This window comes from Castor canadensis, chromosome 5 (genome assembly GCF_047511655.1).
Source record: "Castor canadensis chromosome 5, mCasCan1.hap1v2, whole genome shotgun sequence".
In the NCBI taxonomy this organism is placed as follows: domain Eukaryota; kingdom Metazoa; phylum Chordata; class Mammalia; order Rodentia; family Castoridae; genus Castor; species Castor canadensis.
Window position 1 is genome coordinate 123,413,700 of NC_133390.1, and position 24,873 is coordinate 123,438,572.

The 24,873-nt window shown below is 40.5% G+C and overlaps 1 protein-coding gene and 1 long non-coding RNA gene across 8 annotated transcripts in view; one reads left to right on the forward strand and one right to left on the reverse strand.

Moving 5' to 3' along the window:
- Positions 1–1,418, reverse strand: part of LOC141423325 (uncharacterized) — a 99,059-nt gene extending 97,641 nt beyond the window's left edge. Inside the window, exon 1 of the long non-coding RNA XR_012448102.1 lies at positions 1,097–1,418. This is a non-coding gene — a long non-coding RNA (uncharacterized lncRNA). The remainder of the gene's footprint in view (positions 1–1,096) is intronic.
- Positions 658–24,873, forward strand: part of Rbms3 (RNA binding motif single stranded interacting protein 3) — a 1,393,896-nt gene continuing 1,369,680 nt past the window's right edge. For 2 of the 7 annotated variants that reach the window (XM_074074014.1, XM_074074016.1), the window contains exon 1: positions 660–997. In XM_074074014.1, the coding sequence (XP_073930115.1) occupies positions 788–997 (210 nt within the window). In that variant the 5' untranslated portion in view covers positions 660–787. Of the gene's footprint in view, positions 998–24,873 lie in introns of all 7 variants that reach the window. The other 5 variants (XM_074074010.1, XM_074074011.1, XM_074074015.1 and 2 more) reach the window with 4 other exon arrangements.

Sequence of the window (24,873 nt, forward strand, 5' to 3'; positions counted from 1 at the left end):
GAGCTCCCGCGCGCCAGGGAACCCGCGTCCTGCCCATCCCCGTGGGACCGCACCCATTCCCGGTTTTAACCCCGCATCGCCTGTCCCCGCCTTCCATTCTCCCTCCAGCTAGCCAGTGCCGGGCTGCCTTCGCGGAGCCGCCAGCGTCCACAGACCTTAGATGCCGAGCTCGGGACACGGCGCTGGGTCCACGAAGGGAGGCGCCAGGAGGTGGGGGGTCAGCTGCTGGGTTCGGGTGGCCTCCCACCTGCAGACCCCTCGCGTGCTCCTCTCCAGCTCCGGTCGGTGACGGGTGGGGTGCTAGGTTTCTCTTACACCTGACATTTCTAGTCCTAGCACTTACGCCAGGCAGGTCCTGGCCCTCTGGTCTGTTCCCCCAACAACTTTGTTCCGAAGGTTGGAAGGAAAGGAGAAACGCGGAGGGTCCCCGGAAACGCAGGACCGCGTCAAGCACCAGGGCCGGGGCTGGAGAGCGAGTCCCGGGCGGCCGTGGGGCTGGGCGAGCTGCTGGGAGGCGCCCTCCCACTGCCGGGCTGCGCTCGGCTCAGCGCGACTGCCGGGGGCGCCCGAAGGCCACCGCTCCAAGGACACGCGGCTGCCCACTCCTTGCGCTCTCCGGCCCAGACGCCGCCAGCCGAGCCGAGCCGAGCCGGCGAGCGGAGCTGCGCGCAGCGAAGGCGAAGGTGGCGGGAGGGAGGGCGCGGGAGGCGGCCCCTCCTCGGCGAGCCATGCGCGCCGCGGCCAAGTCTCCGCTCTGCTTTTGTCTTGCCCTCCAGTGAATGGGAAGATGGAGATGGATGTGGAGGGAGTTGCTCCGTGCCCGGAGCCCATCCCCCGCTCCCAGGGGGCTGGCGGAGCCTGCCAGGCGCCGCCACAGCCCCAACCCCGGCAGCCGCCGCCGCAGCAGCTGTCTCAGGATGAGCTGCCCAGCGAGAGTGCGGGCGCTGACGGCGACGATCCCCAGAGGAGACCGGGCGGCGAGAAAGGAGAGGGCAAGGTAGGTCCACAGGGCGGCCGCTGTGACACCCTTTGAACAAAACGAGGAGCTCTAGCAGTGGCTGTCACCTTAACCCCTCTGCTTCCCCAACCCCCTTACCTCGTTTATGTGGGGGTGGGGGGTGCAGCTGTGGACAAAGCGTGATGTTTCAGGGAATCCACGGCGGTAGTGACTTTCGGAACTGGAAGGCGTGTGCAGAAGTCTGTCCTGGTTTCGTGTTCAGTGATGTGTGCAGAGGAAAGTCCTCTGCTGCGTGCGGTGATGTTTAGGGCAGAGCCCCCGCACCTGGGAGAGCAGGGTTGAGACCTTTGCTTGCCCTCACCTTATAGCAGAAGAGGCTTGTTCCATGGTATCGGTCTAGGGGAAATATGTCCCCAAGAGCTGTCAAGTGGTTTCTGAGACTCATTGGAGGGAGGTGACATCAGCCTCAAGATGATTACAATGAGAACAAAGTTTGGCTCCTTTGCGGAACGGAGAGCCTTGCTTAACCCAGTTTGGGGTTGGAGGTGGCTCCGTCTCCCGGGCACCCGCTGCCTAGGAGGGTAGGGATCAAGTGCCTGGCAGCGGATGAACCCTGCAACTCTTTTGCAGCCCTGCTGTGTCATTGTAGACCGGGGGATAGCTGCTCCTTACTGTGCAGAGAGGAGTTCTTTAAGAAATTGAATTCCAGGAAGAAATGGCCCAAATGCCATCCTCTGGTGCTGATGTTTCTTCTGCTGAGAAAATTGTAAAGTAGAGGAAATGGCATAGAAAACAATGTCTTAGTAATAGTCATATTAATTACGGCTTTGTCTCTGGGCAGTCTGTCTCCACTCACACACTTGCAGTTCAGTTTTGTGGAAGCTAGTGTTCGTTTGTATCGGTATAAAGTGCACACGTGTGTATTCGTTAATGCATTTTGAAAGTAGCTGCTAATATTGGGGAAAAGTTGGTTCAGCAAATCAATATTGAAACCAAAGAAGAGTCAGTCGGTCTACCTTTTCATTTTTGCTGCCCCAGGAAGTGCACAGGAAAACAGGCGCTTGTGTAGGAAGCTAGCTGTATCTCCTTAAGTGCTCCTCCTGGGAGATTGCCTCAGTTTTCCTTGGATTTTTCCTAAAATACTAGTAGATTACACAAATACCTGAAACGTGTTGGGATCGCAGTGAAGGTTGCTGCTCTGTGTTGGGAGACAAGTTTGGATTTGCAAATGCTCAAAATTGGTTTGTATTTTGAAACTGAGGGTAAGAATCAATATTTTTGTTTACCTACTAAATAAAATCAGTATTACAATTTAAATGACAGTGTACTCAAGGAAACTGGAATCTGAACACGATCTAGAGCAGACCTGGTTCCTCTCAAATGCATACTAGATTTATATTCTGAAAACTATGAATTTTAACATCCTGATATCCTAAGCCTTCCAGTCACTTTTGATTTCATGAATATGTAATTCTGTCATGACTGCATATTTACTACTTTAAATGTGCTTAGTTTTATGAAATAACCATAACGGAGCATCATGTTACCTAATTGAACTCTAAGGCTCTTTTTCAAAGTGAGTGTGAAGAATAATTAAAATATACTGCCAGTGCTGCCATTTCCATACTGTTGGTTCGCATGCCCTGAGCCTCAGAAATTCCTGCCATCAGCAAAAATCTGAGTGTATTTGTTTCTCTTTGCTGCTCTATGCAGACTGTTTAATGTTCTACTGGTTGTGAGGAACGAGAAAGGCAATACACTAGAAATATTACAGCAGGTGAAGAGAGGACTGAAAGTGGCTTGATTACATTTAGTTAATTAGCATGTTCAGATAATTCAGTATTTCAAAGATGTGATTTGCTTCATATTTGTCTGCAATTTCTTGAGGTAGAAACAAAACACTACTTTTTTCCCTTCCCATGTTTGCCTTAAAATATATGTTGCTTTTTTCTCTTAACCTAGAAATCTAGAATGCTATGGTAACTCTTTGCCTGTCTCTGGTTCTCCTACTGGTTCCTCCAAGAGTGAGAATGGTTCTTGTGTTTCAGACTTTAGTAATATATTTGATGGCTTCTAAAGCAAGGTATAAATTGATTTTTTTCTAGTAAATCTTGGTTATTAGTGGTAAGGCCTTTGGGTGTCTGATTAAATTATTCTACTAAAATATAAATGGAAGAAAAACTAGGATAATGAGGTTTACCCAGGTTGTTTGGGGTGAGATGGATAGATTGTCACAGCAGAGTTTTAAAACAGTATTGTACAAATACTCTGTACTGGACTATTAGACTATCTTGTCACTCATGAGAATAATGAGATTTGAAAAGTGAATTATTTATCTTAAATCTTCCTGTATATAAAGGCACCATAAGTAGGATGTGAGTGGATATGCCCCTTGACGATAAAGTGTTGGAGTAATGGCTTTTTTTTCAGATTCTCTCATGATTTTTACCTGAGTGGTCTTATTGGAAACAAAATTAGAGTTTAGTGCCAGGCCTACTTGTCTTCTAAGTTGCAGGTTCATGAACATATGTCCTCAGAAAGCCTCTGAAATAGGAAGAGTTACGGAAACTGGATCAGTCAAGGGGCTCTGTTATGCTAGCGTTTCATGGTGTGGCTGGTGCTTTCTGTGTTAGAAAAGAGATGCCTGGGTTCTCTCTAGCAACATCTTTTCAAATAAATGTTTCAGTGCTGTACCCAACATGGCTTTTATTCTGTGAGTTGGAAAAGACCCTAAATCAACCACATGTTCTTCCTCTGTGCTTTTACAAAAAGCAGCTTTCTCTCCTGGGCAGTGATCTAAAGACAAGGTGGTAATTACCTTGAATGACCTAGTGAGGTATTTTCTCATGTTATTCCAAGAGCATCTTCCTCGGATCTGGGAAGAGGTTCTCCACTGGGCAAGAGTCTTTTGTTTTAGTCTGAAGGATGAAGATTAAAAATAGTACTGTCTTAGAACAATACTACTGTCATTAAGAGACCTTTAAGTCCTTAAAAAATATTCTTGATTCTGAATTTGGTCACCCTCAAAACTTCCTTACCAAGTTTTCGGCAGGCTATGAATATATTTTTAGTGACTTTAAAAACTCTTCCAAAATGCTTTGGCTTTATTTCTACCAAATAATTCTTGGATGTATGCTTCTGGTTTGAACTCAGGGCTCATACTTGCCCTACCACTTGAGCCACTCCACTAGCTGTGAAACTTTCTTTGAAAAAGCTTTTAAAAAAGTTTCTTGTTTAGAGGACCACCCCTCTATATTTTGCCCTCTATGTATGAAGATAGACAAATGTGTAGATGTTTCCCCTGGTCCCAGATGAGTAACAGAAATGACTTTTTTCTGCCTTAGTTTTGTGCTATGCATGTACTCTGCTCTCTTCTCTACCTATTCCCCTCACCTCTGCACATCTTTTTGCCATGATTTTTTGTCTCTAAGAGTGTATTTGTGGCCCTGGTGTGAAGTTTCATGATGAAACTTGGTTTGCATGACATGTTACTCTCTTTCTCTGGGCTACAGAGACTCATTGATGAAAAGATTCATGATTCTCCCATCAATCACCTGCATCCCATGAGTAATGCTGTGTTAAACTATCAGTCTTATGGAGGGTGTTGCTGGGAATCTATTATCCAACCTGTCCAGTGCATATTTAAGCATTCCATTTTGACATAATTCTAGATTTATGGAAGAGTTGCGAAAATAAGAATTCTGTATATCCTGTACTCAGCTCTCCCTATTGTGAATATTCTACATGGTGGTGTAAATATCACAGTGCTATGTATGTGCAGTACTATTAGCTAAACTTGTCCAGTAAATTTTTTGTTGAGTGGATATATAGCATTATTAGTGTTTTCCATTTTATCCTTGTAGTATTAAGGGCCTTAGAGGATACTTCGTAGTTGAATTTAACTTCATGGTGATGACCTACCTGGCTTATTTTGGTGGGTTGGTGCGACTTGCAAAATACCAGGTTTCAGGTCCCTGCCACTGTGTATCAGCTGAGCCCCAGTGGGAGTTACTACTCAGGCAGGGTTCTGGCTGCTGTTAACTCATGGGGAGGGACAGTCTTCTTTTTATATTTAACCTGAAGAACATTCCTGCTCTGCTGAGATAGTATTCAGAGGACAGCAGTCTCAAGTGGCAAGTAGAGGAGAAAAAGCAATTGATAAAAGTGAGGCAGTCCATGTAGATGCCTAACCCCTGGGTGATTGTTCCTGGAATGAAAAATAACAGAAGCCCTTTCATTTTTGCATCGTTAGCCTGGTAGACTCTGATTTCAGGCTAGGAAGTATACACTTGTGCACCTTAGGTGTGACGTCATTGTGATAGTGTTGACTGTGAACTCAGTAGACTCACGTTTGATTTTGCTCAGCCTTCCAGTAGCTCTTGATTTCAGATAATGCTTAACCTTCCAAACACCAGTCTTTTCACCTGTAAAGTAGGAATAATTATTGTGCCAACCACCTATGGTCATTGTATGGCCTGAACGAGATAAACCATAAAAACTTGTTTATTTTGACTGTTTATTTTTTTAGTACTGGGATTTGAATTCAGGGCTTCACACTTGCAAGGCAAGCACTCTATCATTTGAACCATATCACCAGGGTTTTTTTTTTTTTGCTTTAAAAAGTTACTTTTCATGTAGAGTCTTGTGGTTTTGCCTAGGACCAGCCTCAGATTTCAATCACCTCAGTCCTCTAACCTATGCTTCCCGCCTACCCGGGTCTATAGGTGTGCACCACCATGCCCAGTTATGGATTGTGATGTATTCTCAGCTTACTTTTTGCCCTTGCTGGCCTTGAACCACAATCCTTCCTATCTCTGCCTCCTAAGCCACCACATCCTGTCTTAAGTTTTTAGATTCAAGGCTTCTAGGTAATGACTGCTCAATATTGTGAATAATTATTATTATTGGGGTTCAAGGCTTGAAAAGGAGAATGAGCTGGAAGTCTAAGTTCCCCTGGAATTTTCAGTTTATTGGAGAGTTCTGAGGATGGATGCAACATACATATACCATTTTCCAGTTAAGAAAAATTGGTACCTGCTGACCTGCTTTTGCCGTGGGCTCCTTCAGGTGTTCTTAGGTCTTTTTCAGGTGGGTAGGAGGTTAGCAAGTCAGCCTGACTTGTCAATAGAGAGCTCTTCTCCCTCAGGAAAGACAGAGAAGGCCAGGATGGAAAGCCCCTGGTCACATCCAGGCCCCAGGGATATACATAAGGTGTTAAAAAGGCAGGTGGTTGCTTTTTTATGCATGACATTTATGACTTCTGGAGAGGAACAGGTAGCAAAGTGTAAGACTTACATATTGTTAGAGCTCATTGGTTGCAGGAAAGAGAAAGAGACTTTAGTTGAGTTCTGTTGTAAGATTATTACAAACTTACAAGAAAGATATTGAACTTTTTGGGGAAATGTTAAAACTAGGGGATCGCAGATATTTTAACTAGTAGGAAATAATGAAAAGTATGTCAAGAGCACTGACCTGAGAACACATTCCAGCCTCTGTTTGTCTTTATGCCCTCTGTTCAAGACCTAGATTCTGTGTGTGGAGGGATAATCAGATATCTGCTTCTAGGCAAATGGGGGGATCTTCATTGAAGGTTCTGGATTATACAGTTTCTGGAAAAAAAATCAGGGTGCTATTTTCAGACCAAAGGAAATGGATATTAGTGGCCAAAACAACCATTATCATTCCTTGCCTAGAAAGGGAGGGAGAAAAGGAAAGAGAGCCAAAGAGAGAGTGAGAGAAGGAAAAGTAGAGAAAGAAATTTGGACAAGAATTCAAAACACTCAGTAGCATTGCATTTCCTGTTATTTAAAAAGAATGTGGAAAAGATGACAAAGTCTATTGCTTATGTACAGAAAGAAGAACAGAGAACTTTATCCTTATAAATTCTTAAAGTTTTTTTTTAATTTTTATTTTTTTTTGCAGCACTGGGAATTGAGCCCAGGGCCTTGTGCATGAGTGTTCTACCAACTGAGTTTCACCCCCCAGTGCCCCCCTCCTTTTTTTGTATTTTATTCTTGAGATAGGGTCTCGTTAATTTTCTTTGGGCTGACAGTGAACTCAAGGTCTTCCTGCTTCTGCCTCCTGAGTAGCTGGGATTATAGGTGTGAACCACCATGCCCAGCTCTTGATCCTTAACTCTTAAGTGCAACATGAGACTTCTAGAATTATGAAACTGGATTAGAAGGCATGGCTTACTGGACCTGGACCATGCCCCCTGCCCCACTCCATTTTCACAGGTGAGAAATTCAAGGTCCCACACCAAGCAATTTGCCAGAAGACAGAGCTGTACTTGAAGACTCTAGCATAGGACATACATCCAGATGGCATGAGTCAAAATCCCCTTCTCGTCTTAGGGAATCCTAATCTTCTATGTTCTGATGTGGTTGTGTGAAATATTTGGAGTCTGCTTCAGAATTTCAGAATTCTTAGTTTCTTATCAAATGAGGTTAATAGTATCTGTGTGCCAAGCAGATGATTAACAATGAATGTAGTTGAGCCCTGATGTCTTAAAGACCTTTATGGTACTAGTGTCCATAAGAATAAAATATTTTTTGCCCATAAATTAAAGCAAGCTGATTTATTGCTTCAGTTCCTAAGGCTTATGCACTGACCTGTGAATTTCTGTCCTTTTCCCTCACATTTTGTTCTTACCCTGTGTGGAGAAAGTCCTGAAGAGGGAGGCACCAAGCATAGCGCTAGTTGCTCATTTTGGGGTGGCAGGTGTGGAGAATAAGCTGTTCATTCTTGGACATATGTACTCATCTGGCACCATATGTGGCGCATGGTGGGCACTCAGCAAACTAGAGGTTGTATTGATTTCTGCAGTGATGTGTTCAGTCAGCCACTACTAGTACTTTCTGCAGATGCTAGGATTACAAAGGTAAAAGTGAAAAACCCACAGTGTAATGGAGAAGACACATATGGCACTGTACAGAGCTAGAGGTCTAAAGAGAGGAGAATGAGAGGCATTGCAGAGAAAGGAGCAGCTGTTCTACCTGTGTGGAGACTGTGTGAAGAGGTGCCATTTCACCAGCTCTCCTAGGTAAAAGGGATGTGTCAGTTTAGAAAGGGACTGAGAAAGCCTCAGAAGCTCATTTTAGGATCAGGTGGAGGCAGAAGCTGGAGGTGTTTGTCTTGAGGCCCTGGGATGGTGCAGAAGTTTAGACTGCATCTTACAAAGAGCAGGTTGAGGATCCGGTTTCTAGGCTGTCATAGCATACTAACAACAGAAAGAGAACTGACTCCTGTTTATTGTGTGCTGAGAGAGGAATCATTTTATATGTAAATGGCCTTCAGGTACCACACAGGATGAACATACAACATTTACCTTGGGGTAGAGCAGCTATTCTTGAGAAGGTATGGCAGTCCCCTCCCGTAGCATCCCATCCCATCCTATCACACCCCATGGACTTCACTGTCCTTACTTCTCTGTGGATTCTGCAAATCTGCCATGGGCACTGTGTTAAACTTGAGATTGGGCTGAAACATTGTATTGTGTTTATTTTCCTTACTCATGGGTCCAGCCTTGCCAGTGTTGAAATCAGTGGTAAGAGAGGGCTCTATGTTCCTAGAGTAACTGGTTGTCTTCACTTGTGAAAAGTAATTAAAAAAAAAACGTTCTTGACCTATATAATCCCAGTTATCTGGGAGGCAGAGATCAGGAGGATTGTGGTTCACAGCCAGCCTCAGCTAAAAGTGAGCAAGATCTGATCTCAACCAACAAGCTAGGCATAATGTTGTGTGCCTAGGTAGGAGGGTCACTAGGCCAGTCTGAGCAAAAAATGTGAGACCCTACCTGAAAAATAACTAAAAGCAAAAAAGGGCTGGAGGCTTGGCTCTTTGGCTTGAGCCATGTCCTCAGCATTTTTGTTTGTATTTGTCTTTAGATAGGGTCTTAATTTGTCTGGGCTGGCCTGGAACACTAAATCTTTCTGCCTCTGTCTCCTGAATAGCTGGGATTACACTCATGCACCACCATGTGACATATGTTCTTAGATCAATTGTTGACCTGGCCTTAGAAGTAGCCAAGTGAAATTTGACTAGGATAGCCTGAGACTCTGGTTAATGAGTGGCTCCCTTTGTCTTTCCAAGTTATCAGTGGAACACACCATTGAAAGTAGTAACTAGCTGTGCCCTGTCCATCTTCCCATTCTTCCCCATCCATACTTTTCCCAGTCTGGCACCCCACCCTGATATTCATAATCTACTTTCTCTTTCCTAAATCAAATTTATTGGGATATAACTTAGAAGTAGTAAAACTAATCCCTTTATACATACAGTTTAATGAGTTTTGACAAATGTATATGCCTGTGTAACCACCATACACAAAACGAATGATGTTTCAGTCACCCCACAAAATTCTTTTGTGTTCCTCTGCACATTATCTCCTGGTTCTTTCTCAGCCTTTCCCCAAATTTCATGTAAATGGAGTCAAATAGTATATAGTCTTAATTTTTTTTATATCAGAAAACTATGCACTTACTTAAAATCTTTATTTAAAAACATTTTTTGTACATATGTAAGGTGTCTTATGACATTTTCTTACTAACTTTCTTAGTTTCCCCCACTCCCACTGGTCCCCTTCTTCTTCCCGAGTTGTTCCTTTTCTACTTTTATGTCTTTTATTTTTTTAATCTAGATTCCAAATTATGAGAGAAAACCTTCAGTGTTTGTTTGAGTCTGGCTTACTTCATTTAACATGATGATCTCCGGTTCTATCTATTCCTTTGCAAATGGTGTAATTTTGTTTTTCTTAATGACTGAGTAAAACATCATGGGTATATATATATTTTATATATATTGTGCATATATATATATATGCAGTATTTTATATACATTGTTTTATATATATGATATATGATATGTATATATATTACATTTTCCTATCTTTTTGTGTCTGACTGCTTTTGTTTAATACTTGATATTCACTTGAGTACTTTATTGTGGTGTATATTCATCTTGTTGTGTGTGCTCTTTTTCTACTGAGCAGTACTTCATTATATAGATGTTCCCCTGAAGCTTTATATTATTTAGATTTCTTGCTTTTATGAATAAAGCAGCTATAAGCTTCTTTCTTTTGTATATGTTCATTTCTACTTCTCACGGATGAATTCCTGGGAATGAACCTGCTGGGTCATATGATAAGTGTGTGTTCAACTTTGTAAGAAACAACCACTATACTTTCAAAAGTGGCTGTACTGTTTCACAGTCCCAAGGCCAGTACATGAGAATTTAGTTGCTCTGTATCATTGCAAACACTTGGTATTGTCAGTGATTTTTAGTCATTCTAATAGGTGTGTTATGGTATCTTATTGTGGTTTTATTTATTTACTTATTTTTGGTAGTAGTAACTTGGGTTTGAACTTGGGGCCTTGTGTGTGCTAGGTTTTATTGTGGTATTAATTTGCATTTCCCTATTTACTAACAATGTTGAACACCTTTTTGTGTGCCTAATTATTTATGTGTTTTTTGGTGAAAAGCCTGTTCAAATCTTGGCCATTTTAGAGAAAAAGCATAGATTGTGTGTTGTTTGTATTCTTATCAAAATAATCTGCTGTTTTCACATAGGTTTTGGTTTCAGAAACCCTGATGGAAGTTTGAGGGAAACACAAAACAAGGGAGTTTCCTTTTTGGGGGAAGGGTTGGAGGTGGTGAGCTAACATTTATTTGTGTCAGTCACAAAGCAAGGTAGATTCACATGGTGTGATCTTATTTTATGCTCCGCAGTCTTCCTTCAAAATAACTATTATTAACCCCAAGGTCATACAGCTAGTACATGGCAGAGGAAGGATTTAATTTTAAGTCCACCACACTTCCCCAGGTGAGACTCCAAGGCCTGTTCTTCACAGCTTATTAGTTAGTTTCCCAACTCAGACTGCTTACACTGCTCTGGGTGTTTTTAAAGCTGCCCTCAGGTGAAATACCACTGTTGGCATTGACATGCAAATCAGAACATTGAGCTTCAGGCAAAAGAGAAGGCTTTCAGTTTTATTTCAGTCATGAAAAAATACTATCTACTTAGAAGTGAGCATACTGAGAATTCTCCAGAGAAATGGAAGGTTTGAGGTTCATTCTACATGCCAGTACTCAAGGATGAACATCCTTTCAGCAGAATTACACTGCTATGGTTACCCAGGGGGGTATGGTAGGATCAGCCTCTGTATTATTAGACTCCAGTTTAGACTTCAGTTTTGGTCCTACAGTTTGTGAAAACCTTGGAAAACCATGCAAATACTCTGGTCTGGATTCTTTCATTAGTAAAGATAATGATAAGGTTATGAGGATTAAGTAACTGACAGTGCAATCAAGTCATCCCAGTTGACTGTAACAGAAGGAAACTGAGAAGTTGAATATAGTTGATACACTCTCTCTATAAGAATGAATATAGAAATCTTAAACCAACTGAAACCACCATAAGAAAGGGATGAAGGTAGAATGAAGAAAATTAGAGGAACCATAAGAAAGGAACCAGTTGGGGCTATAATACATATATACTTGGAAATATCACAAGGAAACTCCCTGTGTAGCTATCTTTATCTAAAATAAGCAAAAATGTCATTTTTTTTCTTTTTCTCTTTTTTTTCCTACAAAATCAGAGAAGGTGGGGTTGGTAGTGGGAGGGGGGCAGTGGCAATGAAAGAGGATAAGAGGGTGAATATGGTACCTGTTGAAACTATTCTAGGAACAGGGAGAGCAGCATAAAGGAGAGTGGTGGAGGGGCTGAATTCAAGTAGTATATATTTGATACATTGTAATATCACACTGTCCCTGCTCAGCACAATGGTAAAGAAAAAAAAAAAAAAAACAAAAAGCAGAAGTCTTGTATGCTGTAGACACTGGGTCCCAGGTAAACAGGGGCAGTTTGTCACCCCACTTACAGGCTGCATATACAGCATCTAGACATGCATAGATTCTCAAAATGAGAGCTGTCATTGTTGGAAGTACTTTGGGGCATTTGATCCATGTGTCTGAAAGTGACTCATGTTATTTTAGAACTAATGGCCCTTTGAGGGATTCCAGGCTTCCCAAATTGACTTAGAATATTTGAAAGCAAGGTTCCGATTTTGAATTAGATGGAAAGAATTACCTTTCTGAAGAAAGAACATTCCAAATCAGCTCCACAAAGTTCAACCACTAAGTTTGCTTTAGAAAGCTAACTGAGAGTCTGGGCACTGGAGGCTCATGCCTGTAATCTTAGCTTCTTGGGAGGCTAAGATTGGGAGAATTGTAGCTCAAAGCCAGCATGGGCAAAGAGTTGGTGAGACTCCGTTAGACTCCATCTCCAAAATAACCAGAGCAAAATAGACTGGAGACACGGCTCAAGCAGTAGAGTGTCTGCTTTGCAAGCACAAAGCCCTGGTTCAAATCCCAGTCCTACCAAAAAAAAAAGAAAAAAAAAAAAACTAACTAAGAAAGTCTCTCTGGCTGCTCCCTGTGGGAGAACATTTTCACTGGCAAGACAAAAATCACCTCAGAAGGTAGTCATTTTAGGTTTTATAATTGGTAGGGTTGGTGTCAGATTCAGACTCAGTGTTTCCTATGGGGACCTTAGTTAGGAAGAATCATCTTTTGTAGGGAAGAGCCTGGGACTTGGAGGGTGTGACTTTGGATCCTGGCTGTACTCCTAATTGTGAACTCTTGGACAAGCCACAGTTTGAGTCATATGGTCCTCAACTATAAAATGGGGATAATATTTTTCTAAGAACTATCTAGACTAGAAGTTTAAATTCAGTATTAACTGTAAGAAAAAGAAAAGCCTTTTGTAAACTCTGTGTGTGTGTGTGTGTGTGTGTGTGTGTGTGTGTGTGTGTCTTAGAGGGAGACAGAAAGAAAGAAGAGAAAGTGTCTTTTTCTGTCTGGTTTTTGTTAGATAAATGAATGCACTCTGATGTTTTCTTATGACTGTATTTAAGAAATTGAGCAAGGAAAGTATCTCAGTAGGCTTTCTAGGGCACACATATTAGGGGATAAAGGAGAATGTGGTCATTCCTGGGAATGTTATTGGCTCAGATGACACTTGCTGGATTCAGGGATCTGGGCTGCAGCACTCTTCTAAGGCTATCATCAGCTGGCCCTGACAGCTTGTTCTCCTTTATCCTCTATCTTTTCTGCTCTTTGGACAATAGCAAGAATAATAATGAGCTTTCTTTAAAAACCTAGAATAGTCTTTCCTTTACTTCCCTTTCACACAGTTAATTCCTATTCAGTCTTCAAAATTTAGTTCAACACCTCAAGAAAGGGTTTCCTATTTCCTGATCCCGATGATATGCTATCATACATTCTCAATTGTGCAATCTCCATGAGCATAGTGACCAGGTCTGTTGTTTTCCCAGCTTTTTTCTTATCCCTGATGTAATACATTACGTTAGCCTTCAACTATATTTTTAATGAATAAGGTTGGATATGAATGCCCATTTTGACATTCTTTTACCCAATACCTGCTTTCTAACACAGGATTGCCCATGTCCTCATGCTGCCCACATTCTAGTGGGAGAGACACATTGTAAACAAGTAAATAATCAAATAAATTATGACAAATAATAGCCAAATGAATAATAGGATATTGGTGTCCCTCCAGCTGACTGGAGGCATATATCCAGAGCTCCTGTCTAACCATATTTATGCAAAAACATTGATTCAGAGCAGTTAAGAAATAACCAGGAGCACTTTGTTTTCTTGAGTAGCCATCTATTTCATGGCCTCAGAACTTGGCTTCCTCTACTTCTTTCTACTTTCTCTAAATAGTTCTCACCACTGTTATTGGGAAACACATAACACATGTGCCACCAAGTCCCCTTCTTGTATTCATATTAGACATTGCTAGCTAATTAGAGTATTCTTTCCTAGTGAGTTCAGCTCAACCTTGAGCAAGCATTCACTGGGGTCAGTTGGAGAGGCACACAAATAAGTCTAATGGCTACCGTGTTGGACAGTATAGATGGAGGACACTTCTATCATTGCAGAAAGTCTTTAGTGATGTTAGACTCTGTCTTTACCTCTCCTGGTCTGCCCCAGCAGAAATTCACTGAAATCCTTCTGACTGCTTTGACACCATTCCTTTGACAAGAATGGAGATTTTACAACTTCTCTGGGTTTGCTTTAGGTTCTTGGTGAATCACTTACACATTGTTTTAGAACTACCAGTGTTATGTACAGGGGCTGTATAGAGCGTGAGCTCATTAAAAAATTTGGTGTTGCTATTTTTGCTTAATTTTCCACTAAATTTTGATATTTGTCCTTGATTATTATGGAAACCAGTCTCTGATAAAGTGAAAAAGAGATGACTTTTCTATTATTCAAGTTCAAAGCCTTTATTAGGGGTAGTTGAACCACTGCCTGAAGCCCCATTGACATCTCTTAGCCATTTACTAATGACTGTCTTCACAGTGTGGGGATTGTGCAATGGCACTTATGTCACAATACACAGGCAGGGAAAATCTTGCCACGTCCAAATCTAATATCACAGAGTCTCCATGCTTGCAACAACATAGGAATAATTTTCCAGTTACGTAATAGATAAAAAGTACTCATTTATAAAGTTACACTCTTAAGGTGTCCTATTCTTCTTCATCTCATATCTCACTTAATAAAATTCTAAGTGTGTTATGATTACTGTTGGTTTTCAGGTATGGATAAAAAAGAAGATACAAAACAAATTCTGATAATAGAAAGTATCTTTTCAACCTATTTTGTATTTCTGTTTTCATCCATGAGGGAGAAGAGTAATGTTTTTAAGATTGGAGGAGAAACTGGGGGATCAGTCCTACAGGATTCTAATGTGGGGCTGGCTGTGTCTTTGTCTAGCACATTACATGAGTCTTAGCAGGAAGAGATAGGAAAATGACCCCAGGGTGAATTTGGTGAATTTCCTACCTGTTAGCTAGATGAAAATTTGAATGACACCTTGAAGTGGTCTAAAAGTCTTTTATTTACACATCCATTTAGCTGGGAGGCCCCTAGGCATCACATTCAGAATGTAGCAATGCGTGGGAAACAGTGAGAGTGAGAGAAATGTGAACCCTCTTCCTTCCATCCCTGCAGTAGCAGATAGTCTGGACCAGGTGTGAAAATGCAGCTAACAGAGAGAACAAGGACCAAGGAACAAAAAGATACTTTTCTGGTCTTTTTATGTACCATTAAAAGCAGTATTAACCTGGCTGCAAGTGACTCATGCCTGTAATAGTAGCCACTTGGGAGACCGAGATCAGGAGATTCATGGTTCAGACCAGCCTGGAAAAATAGTTCCCAAGACCCCATCTCCAAAATAACATGAGCAAAATGGGTTGGAGGTGTGGCTCAAGTGGTAGAGCACCTGTTTTGTGAACATGAAGCCCTGAGGTCAAACTTTAGTTCCATTAAAAAAAAGTATTAAAGACATAAAGGCACAGAAAAGTTAATATATCTGCCAAAAGTTCGAGTTGTAGCCAAGGGAGCTATAATTGCCCATTAGCCATCATCTTCTTATTTCTTTATGTTTAGCTAAAGGTATGAAGCTGGGGCTTCTTTTGGAGCCCTGTACATCAGGGAGTTCACTGTCTACCACTGTGGATGAAAAGATGGCTCCTGGCCTCTGTAGCATCAATAGCTTCAAGAAGCTTGAAGTATACAAAGGTGCTTGTATAAGGAACACATTGATGGAAGATAATGAGTTTTTAATCTCTGGGAAACTTCTTGCCTCAATCATGTTCAACACAAAGACACGTGTATTATAATAAAGGTGCTCAGTTCACTCCTGCCAGCTCAGAGTCACAGCCCAAATTTTGGGCAGTTACTTACCCAGTTTTTCTAATTCAGCTTCTAGGAGATTTTGGAATTCAATGAAACCTCATACAGGGATTTAGTGTCTGTAGCAATGTTGACATGTCAGATGTTGCTTGCTGTGGTGTATGTATCTCCTTGCTGAAGGAGGAAGAGGTGGATAGAACAAGGAAATCCTTGAGAGAGAAGCACATGAAGAGCTAACACTTCACAGCTGCCATGATGCCTAAAGATACACGTAAAACCTTTCTTGTGCTACATCAGTTGAATTGAGGCCTGGCTTGGGGTTTGCATCTCCAAAGCGGTCATATGTAGCTGTTTCTACATAAAGGAACACCACATCCTTCCTCCATTATGTACTTTTCATTCTTTTGTTTTGGTGTCAGCTACATAGTAGTTCTCTTTGAAAAAGTCAGCATTCTACAGAGTAAATCTTAAGCTAGATTAAGTATAAAGGCCTAACCTTCAGGACTAGACTGGGTGTCTGTGTAGTGCCAGATAAGTCTGACAGAAGTGAGGTTCCAGCTGAGGGTCATATCATTCTCTGAAAAACAATCTTGCTTTCTGATGATGATTCATTCGTCAGAAAAACAAGCATGATAACTAAATTGAGGCATTAGAAGGATCACAAGAAAACCAGGTGCAATCATAAGAAATTCAGTTCCTCTTCACTACAAAGAAGTCGGTGAGGTGAAGGTTATGTTTGTCTATCTAGATGTGTATGCATATTTATATAGAGGCACATATTTGTTGGATTGAATCTTTCTACAGAATATACATAGCTCAAAACATGTTTTACCCTATTCATGTTCATAATTATTGACTGAACTTTTATTTTTAGTGTGAAATACATAAGGAATAATCTGTTGCAATGGAATCCTTAGGAGATTCAGGCCACTTCTTTATTTTTTGCCCTGATAAGTTGCAAGAGGCTGTCTAAAATTGTTGGTGAATCAGGCTGGGACTTGAAACGTGAGTCACTCTGAGTGTCTGAGATGCCTTCCATGTGTTGTTCTGATTCTGGGAAGGAAATCTGGGTCCTTTAGCAAAAGATGGCAATATAGAGAAACTAGCACAGTGGAATTTTCTGAGGAAAGTACTGGTCTTCCTTTTAACCATGACAGTGATTAAAACTTGATGGGACAGATTTCTGTCTCATCTTGGAGGGGAGGTAACAGGTCTAGTTCCAGCTGTATGGATATTTGGTTTGTACAGTTTGAATAAAATGGTTACTTTTTAACAAGTTCAAGGCTTAACTCTTAAGAGTAGTGTTTTTTTAAAACATTTTTATTAGTATATGATAGTTATACAGGGTGTTTCATTTTGACATTTCCTTGTATACATACATACATTATACTCCAGTTTGACTCTCCTCTGTTATTCTCCCTCTTCCCTCACTGCCCTTCTTAAAATGACTTCAACAGGTTTCAGTGTTCCATATTCATATATGTATAGAAAGTGTCTCACCCTCCTTCATCTTCTTCATTTGCCCCACCTAATTTCCTTCTCTTAACATGACCTGTTTTACATTCCTGTCCTTCATTGTTTAAGTGTCTCTTCAATGTTCAGTGGGGTTTGGCCTTCGTATTTTACTGTGATCTATCTATCTATCTATCTGTCTATCACATTTTCTTAATCCATAGCTCTTTCCATAGTTTGGCTATTATGAATAATGCTGCAATAAACATGGGTGTGCAAGTGTCCTTATTGTATCCAAGAGCAATGGTTCATAACTGAGGGTAAAACTAGGACATTCAGCAATGTCTGCAGACATCATTGGTTGTACAACCATAGGTGGGAGGCTCCTAGCATCTACTGGGTAGAGCAAGTATGCTGATAAAATGTGCTGTGATGCACAGGATATTCATCCTACAACAAAGAATCATCCGGCCTAAAATGTCAGTAGTACCAAGGCTCAGAAACCCTCATCTAGATAGTGTTCTCAATCATTAGTGTCTTGCCTTTGTGTATACTTAACAAGGATAATATATTGAGAGAAGGTTTTTTTTTATTATTATTCATTTATTCACATGTGTGTACATTATTTGGGTCATTTCTCCCCCCTGCCTCCCACCTCTACCCTCTCTTCCCCTCCCCCGTCACTTCCAGGCAGAATCTGTTTTGTGCTTTTCTCCACTTCCGTTGAAGACTAGAAATAAGCAGTAATAAGAAAGACATAGCATTTTTGCTAGTTGAGATAAGGACAGCTATACAGAGAGATTCCTAGCATTGCTTTCATGTGCAAATGTGTTACAACCCAGGCTGATCTTTACAGTGGTTCCTGATCCCTTTCTCTTTTTGACCTCTGTTGCTTTAAGGTTTCTGTATTAGTTCCTCTGGATTGGGGGCATCAAATGTTTTCATGTTTTGTGTTTCTTATCTATTCTCATACCTCCCTTATGTGCTCTCCCCTTACCATGTGACTAAAGTGCAGCCACACTGCTGTATTTGCCCTAGATCTAAAGTCCTCCTATGAGGGAGAACATACGGTTTTTGGTCTTCTGAGTCTGCTAACCTCGCTCAGAATGATGTTCTCCAGTTCTGTCCATTTACTTGCAAATGATAAGACTTCCTTTTTCTTCATGGCTGAGTAAAATTCCATTGTGTATAAATACCACATTTTCTTGATCCACACGTCAGTAGTGGGGCATCTTGGCTGTTTCCATAAATTGGCTATTGTGAATAGTGCTGCAATAAACATGGGTGTGCAGGTGCTTCTGGAGTAACCTGTTGTCGCATTCCTTTGGGTCTATCCCCAGGAGTGGGATTGCTGTCATATGGCAGATCTATGTTTAGATTTTTAAGAAGCCTCCAAGTTTTTTCCAGAGTGGTTGCACCAGCTTGCATTCCCACCAGCAGTGTACAGGGTTCCTTTTTCCCCACATCCTCGCCAATACATGTTGTTGTTGGTGTTTTTGATGATGGCTATTCTAACCGGGGTGAGGTGTAATCTTAGTGTGGTTTTGATTTGCATTTCCTTTATGGCCAGAGATGGTGAACATTTTTTCATGTGTTTTTCGGCCATTTGAATTTCTTCTTTTGAGAAAGTTTTATTTAGTTCAGTTGCCCATTTCTTAATTGGTTCATTGATTTTGGGAGAGTTTAGTTTCTTAAGTTTCCTAGGTCAAGAAACTGTCAAAATATCCCTATTTGCAGGTGATATGATCCTATACCTTAAAGACCCAAAAAACTCCACAAAAACTCTTAGATACAATGAACAGCTATAGTAAGGTGGCAGGATACAAAATCAACTTACAAAAATCAGTAGCTTTTCTATACACCAACAATGAACAAACTGAGAAGAAATACATGGAAACAATTCCATTTACAATAGCCTCAAAAAAAAAAATCAAATACCTAGGAGTAAACTTATCAAAAGATGTGAATGACCTCTACAAGGAGAATTACAAAGCCCTGAAGAAAGAGATTCAGGAAGACTATAGAAGATGGAAAGATCTCCTGTGCTCATGGATTGGTAGAACCAACATAGTAAAAATGGCTATACTACCAAAAGCAATCTACATGTTTAATGCAATTCCCATCAAAATCCCAATGACTTTCATCACAGAGATTTAAAAATCTACCCTAAAGTTCATTTGGAAACACAAGAGACTGCAAATAGCCAAGGCAATACTCAGCAAAAAGAGCAATGCTGGCAGTATCACAATACCCAACTTCAAACTATATTACAAAGCAATAACAATAAAAACAGCATGGTACTGGCACAAAAACAGACATGAAGACCAGTGAAACAGAATAGAGGACCCAGATATGAATGCACACAACTATACCCACCTTATTTATTGACAAAGGGGCCAAAAATATACGATGGAGAAAAGACAGCCTCTTCAATAAATGTTGCTGGGAAAAGTGGTTATCCATCTGCAAGAAACTGAAACTAGATCCATGTCTATCACCCTGTACTAGTATCATCTTAAAATGGATCAAGGACCTTAATATCAGACCCGAAACTCTGAAGTTAGTACAGGAAAGAGCAGGAAAAACTCTGGAGCTAATAGGTATAGCAAGGACTTCCTCAATAGAACCCAGCAGCTCAGCAACTAAGAGAAAGGATGGACAAATGGGACTTCATAAAATTAAAAAGCTTCTGCACAACAAAAGAAATGGTCTCTAAACTGGAGAGACCACTCACAGAGTGGGAGAAAATATTTGCTAGCTATGTATCAGAGAAAGGACTGAGAGAAGATTTTTAAAAACAGAACATCCAGGGATTTTTCTTTGGTTAGGAATAGTTAGGACCCCCAGGCCTATGCATTTATCCCCTTTTCAGATCTAATTCTAAGAGACTGGTTTGAAGATAAGTTGCCTTACACCAAGAACTCCAGGTCTTTTCATTTCTTTAATGCAATGTAAAATTACTGGTGTTCTTTCTTTTGCCTTGAAGATGAAAGATGGGAATCTTCTCTAAAAATCATAATATCAACCTATTAATACATTAGGTCTTGAAGCCAAATACATAAGCTTTGTATTTCTAAACCAGTGAATTCAAATCCTGCAGTGGTTATGTTTTTATTAAACTTTGCTATAAGCATTTTCTTATCTTATGCAACATGGATTAATCCATGCTTATGAATTTTCAAATCAGGAAAAACATTGTATCCCCAAAAGTTTACCATTGAGAAACAAAACCAAAACACAATATAAGGCTTAGAACACTTATACTTGGTTAAAGTATTGGTGACCAACTCATTGAGTCATGTTTCAAAAAGAAGGCTAACCCAGTGCGCTTAAAAACTGTTAAACGGGTATGTGGAGAGTTCAGGTTCCATTTTTAAACTTTACTTAGCATGAGTTAGTATATATTTGATTAAAGTTGGTTGGTTTCACCTGAATCTTGAAAGACTTAACCTACCAAATTTGTTATTGTGATTTTTACTGAGCAAACATTTAACTCCCAATCAACGTGGAGGTGGCCAGGAAAGGACCTACATCAGTTACTACACTCAGAACCCAGAGTGAGACATGTGATACTTTATTTGAAAGGGTGGCAAGTGTTTTTTGCAAAGGACCAGATAGTAAATATTTGTGGCTTTGTGGGTACTATGGCTTTCATCTCAACACTCAATCTAGCTGTTGTGGTACAAAAACAGCCATAGATTATCTGAAAACATAAGGACGTGGTCATGCTCAACCAAACTTTGTTTCCAAAAGCAGGTATTGGGCCCAAGTTGGTCCATAGACCACGGTGTACCAAGCCCTGCTTTCTGTAACCTATGAGGTTTTATGATGGGCAAATACACAGTTCTAGTTAATTTTTTGCAGTGATGAGGGTTATTTATGGAACTCCAATTCTATATTCAAAGAATCCAACCTAACTGCAAATTTATACACCAACAATCTAAAAGAGGACCCCATATAAATGTATATAAGGACGTGATCTAATAGGGTCAGTTAGGTTATTGTAAAAATGCTGTATCATTCTTTATATTTGCCAGATTTCTGAGTTAGTGAAGGATTAGGTTGGGAAAAAAAAGATCAACCACTTCCAAAGATGATTCCCATGGACTTGAACTGTGTTGGTCAGAATGGTGCATGTGTCTTGACAGCCATCAAACATTGCTTCACTCTGTCTTTGCTAGTACATGACGAGGTATGGCACTGTCTTCTGAGACTCCTGATGTAGAGTGCATTATTATGCCTTGTCAGTGTGTCTGCTAATGTGATGTAAGAGAAAAATGAACTGCTACATGTTCTTTGTCTCCTGTTCCTCAGTAGTCATGCCAGAGTGATCAAACACTGTGGTGTTTCGCAATGTGGAGGCAATAGGAGCCTTTTTTCCATCACTTAAGTGCCCTCAGTCAAGAAAGATAAAACCAAAGTGGTTTTGTGTGAGGTTCTCAATCATGGGATGGGAGAGGTGCAGTGTGCTGTGTAGCAACACAAACATAAAATTGCCCTGAAGTCTTCATTTTATGTGAATTGTGAGGCTCTTAAGAAATAGTTTCTGATTTCCTGTTTGAAATAAATGCTATGTTCAGTTAGTCATTTTATTTTCTGTGGTACTGGGGATTGCACTCAGGACCTTATGCTTGCTAGGCATGTTTTGCTGCTACTTGAGCCACACCCCCAGCCCATTTTTTTCTTTTTTAATTCTGTCAGTCAACACACACACACAAAGAATGAAACCTTTAAGTTTGCTCTTCACATGATCTAGTCTTGTGTTCATGAGTAAAACTTCTGCTACCTTGTTAAAATTTGTCACACACAATAGAATTGATTTTGTCTCATTTGGAGGAAACTCAAGGTTATACTTACATGATACCAGGCACAGTCTGTTCCCCTATTTCCAGGAAATATTACAAGAGACTAAAAGTAGGCTTACCTTTTTTAGCTTTGGGAAAAGTATGCATGGGCTTTCTCTGTTTCTGTGTCTCTGTCTTTATATTGAAGAAGCTAGTGAATTAATTGCTGTTCACTAGCATGCAAATCTATATTGCATGATAAATAAGACAAACAGCACTGTAAAATAAATATTTTAAATTTATTATTTCATATGGCTTCTGTCAGACAGGAATCTAGGCAGCTTGGCTGAGTGTTCTGGATCAGGGTCTGTTGTGAAGCACACAGATGTATGATTGGACTGTAAGTCATCTGAAGGTTAGATGGGGACTAGAAGATGGACTTCCAACATGACCCAGTCTGTGACTGAGAAATCAGTGCTGATGATTGATATGAGACTGGGGTGTCTCACTACCTCATTCTCTACAAAGGAATCTTGAGTATCCTTTCAATATGGTAGTTGATTTCTCCCAGATCAACTGATCCAACTGAGATGAAGGTAGAAGCCTTTTCTGTCTTTGCCTTGGAAGTCACACTCTGTCATGTTTGCAATACCCTATTCATTACACTGGTCAACCTTTTTCAGTGTGGAAGGAGATAACTCAGGAATATAAATAGTAAGAGGTGAGACTCATTGGGGACTATCTTAGAGATGGAGTCCTAGAACCAGTTACTTGGAAAGATTCCTTGAATAAGTACATGTTCTAAGTTTTCACTTACATAGAGACAGAAACTTAAGTAAAGGTCTGTGCAGTCCATAATTAAACTACATTTTTCATATAAGTGGTGATGTGAAACTTGTGGACCTGAAAAGCTCATCTATCTTAATCTATCTACCATTTATCCATCTGTCTATCTAACAATTTGTCTATCTAATCTATCTGTGTCTATCAATCAGTCTATGTATATATGTTTATATATGTGTATATGTTTGCTATTAATAACACCTGTTAGATCCATGGGCTGGATATTGTAATGGGTGCTGGTTGTTAAATTTTGAAAATCCCCCTTAAAGGGTTGTAATTATATGTATCTAGATTTTCTTTTTGTCTCTTGTTTAGAATCCCAGTTGGTCTTATTGATTCAAATCATTTTAAAAATAACTTTTCTGTTTGGAACGTGCATTAGATTTAACTGCCTTTAAAAGATCTAAAGATATGCATCGTCTCACACACAATAGAGCTTTATTTATGATGCATGTCACAGTCCAAGATGTGTGTTCCTGGTCAGTGGTGGCTTTTCTTCATGCAGTGATTCAGGGACCCAGACTCCTTTAATCTCTTGGTTCTGTCATTCTTAACAGCCAAATTATCATTTGCTTCCACCCTGTGGAAGTGTAAGGATGGCAACACTACTCATTCCTCTGACTGTAACCAGTCACACAGTGCTGGTTGGTCCAAGGGAATATGGTCACTCCTGGGGCAGTTGTATATTCTCTAGAAATGGGATCAGGAGTGATTGTGTGTGTGTGTGTGTGTGTGTGTGTGTGTGTGTGTGTGTGTGGTGCTGGGGCTTGAACTTGGGGCCTTCACCTTGAGCCACTCTGCCACACTTTTCTGAGATAGGGTCTAACAGAACTATTTGCCTGCACTGGCTTTGAACCTGATCTCTGCCTCTTGAGTAGCTAGGATTACAGGTGTGAGCCACTGGCACCCAGCTCAGGACTGATTTTTGATAAAACATATCTACCTGAGATCCTAGACTTCAGAACTTGGAATGCCATGGATTAGTCATATTTTATTCATGAGAAGAACTTCTCACATTTATTTATGCGAATGGGGTTATGTATGTTTGAGAGTTTGTATTGCTTCACTTTACAAGTAAAATTTAAAATGTGCATACAAACCCATAATAAAAATTTTAGCAAAAATCACATGATTTCATTATGCTTTGTAAACTTATTCTCTTGGTACATATATTCTTTCTTAGAACATGGATCTCCTTTGTGAATGAATCTGCAAGCATCTTGAAGAAAATGGAATACTAGATAGCAGCCACTTTGGCTTTATAAGGAGAACCTAATCCCTGGAACACAGTGGCAGAATTGGTAATTCTTAGGAAGGCAGTTTAGAAAGACTTCACCTGTCACCAGTTTTACCAAGGCTTTCACTCTGTCTCCTACTAACAATTTATCAATAAACTGGTAAATGGATTCAACTAATACAGATTTTCTCATTTGCTGGGCTTGCAAACTCTGGCCTTGTTGCCTTTGACAGCTCTTTCTTGGTCAGGTCTCACTGAATCATTCTTCAAAAGTGGTTAAAAGAACAATATTTTAAGCTGGACTGCTCTGAGTTGGAATCCTGGCTCAAAAATGACATAGCTGTGTGTGTTGTTTGAGAAATTAGTCTTTCACTACATCAGTCTTAACTCTGTAAAAGTAGTAATACAGATGCCTAAAGACTAAAAGAAAAACATGTTTTACAGTGTCAGGAGATTAGTAGGTTCCCAATAGTTATTGCTTCAAGGACTTATTCAAAAGAAGTATGTTAGGAATTTTGCAAAGGGCAAGAAAGCACACGACAAACCAAGCCTGATTTTTCTCTTCCAATAAGCCTGAAGATTGCTGGATGCTGGTTTGATTAAGGAGCTCTATCGCATCAGAACTGTAATCTCTGATTTTCTTGGCTTTGTTCTCATGGCAACAAGATAGTTTCTGCCATTCCAGACACTATATCCATATGCAAGGTGAGAGGAAGAAGGAAGGTATCAGCTGTACTTTTCTCTGGTATCAGGAAAACAAAAATTATCTAGAAACTCCCTAGCAATTTTGCACTGGTATCCCATTGGCCAGGCTGTGTCACATGATTCTCTTAGCTGCAGGAGAGACCTGGAATGTGATTAGTTGAGTTTCTTAA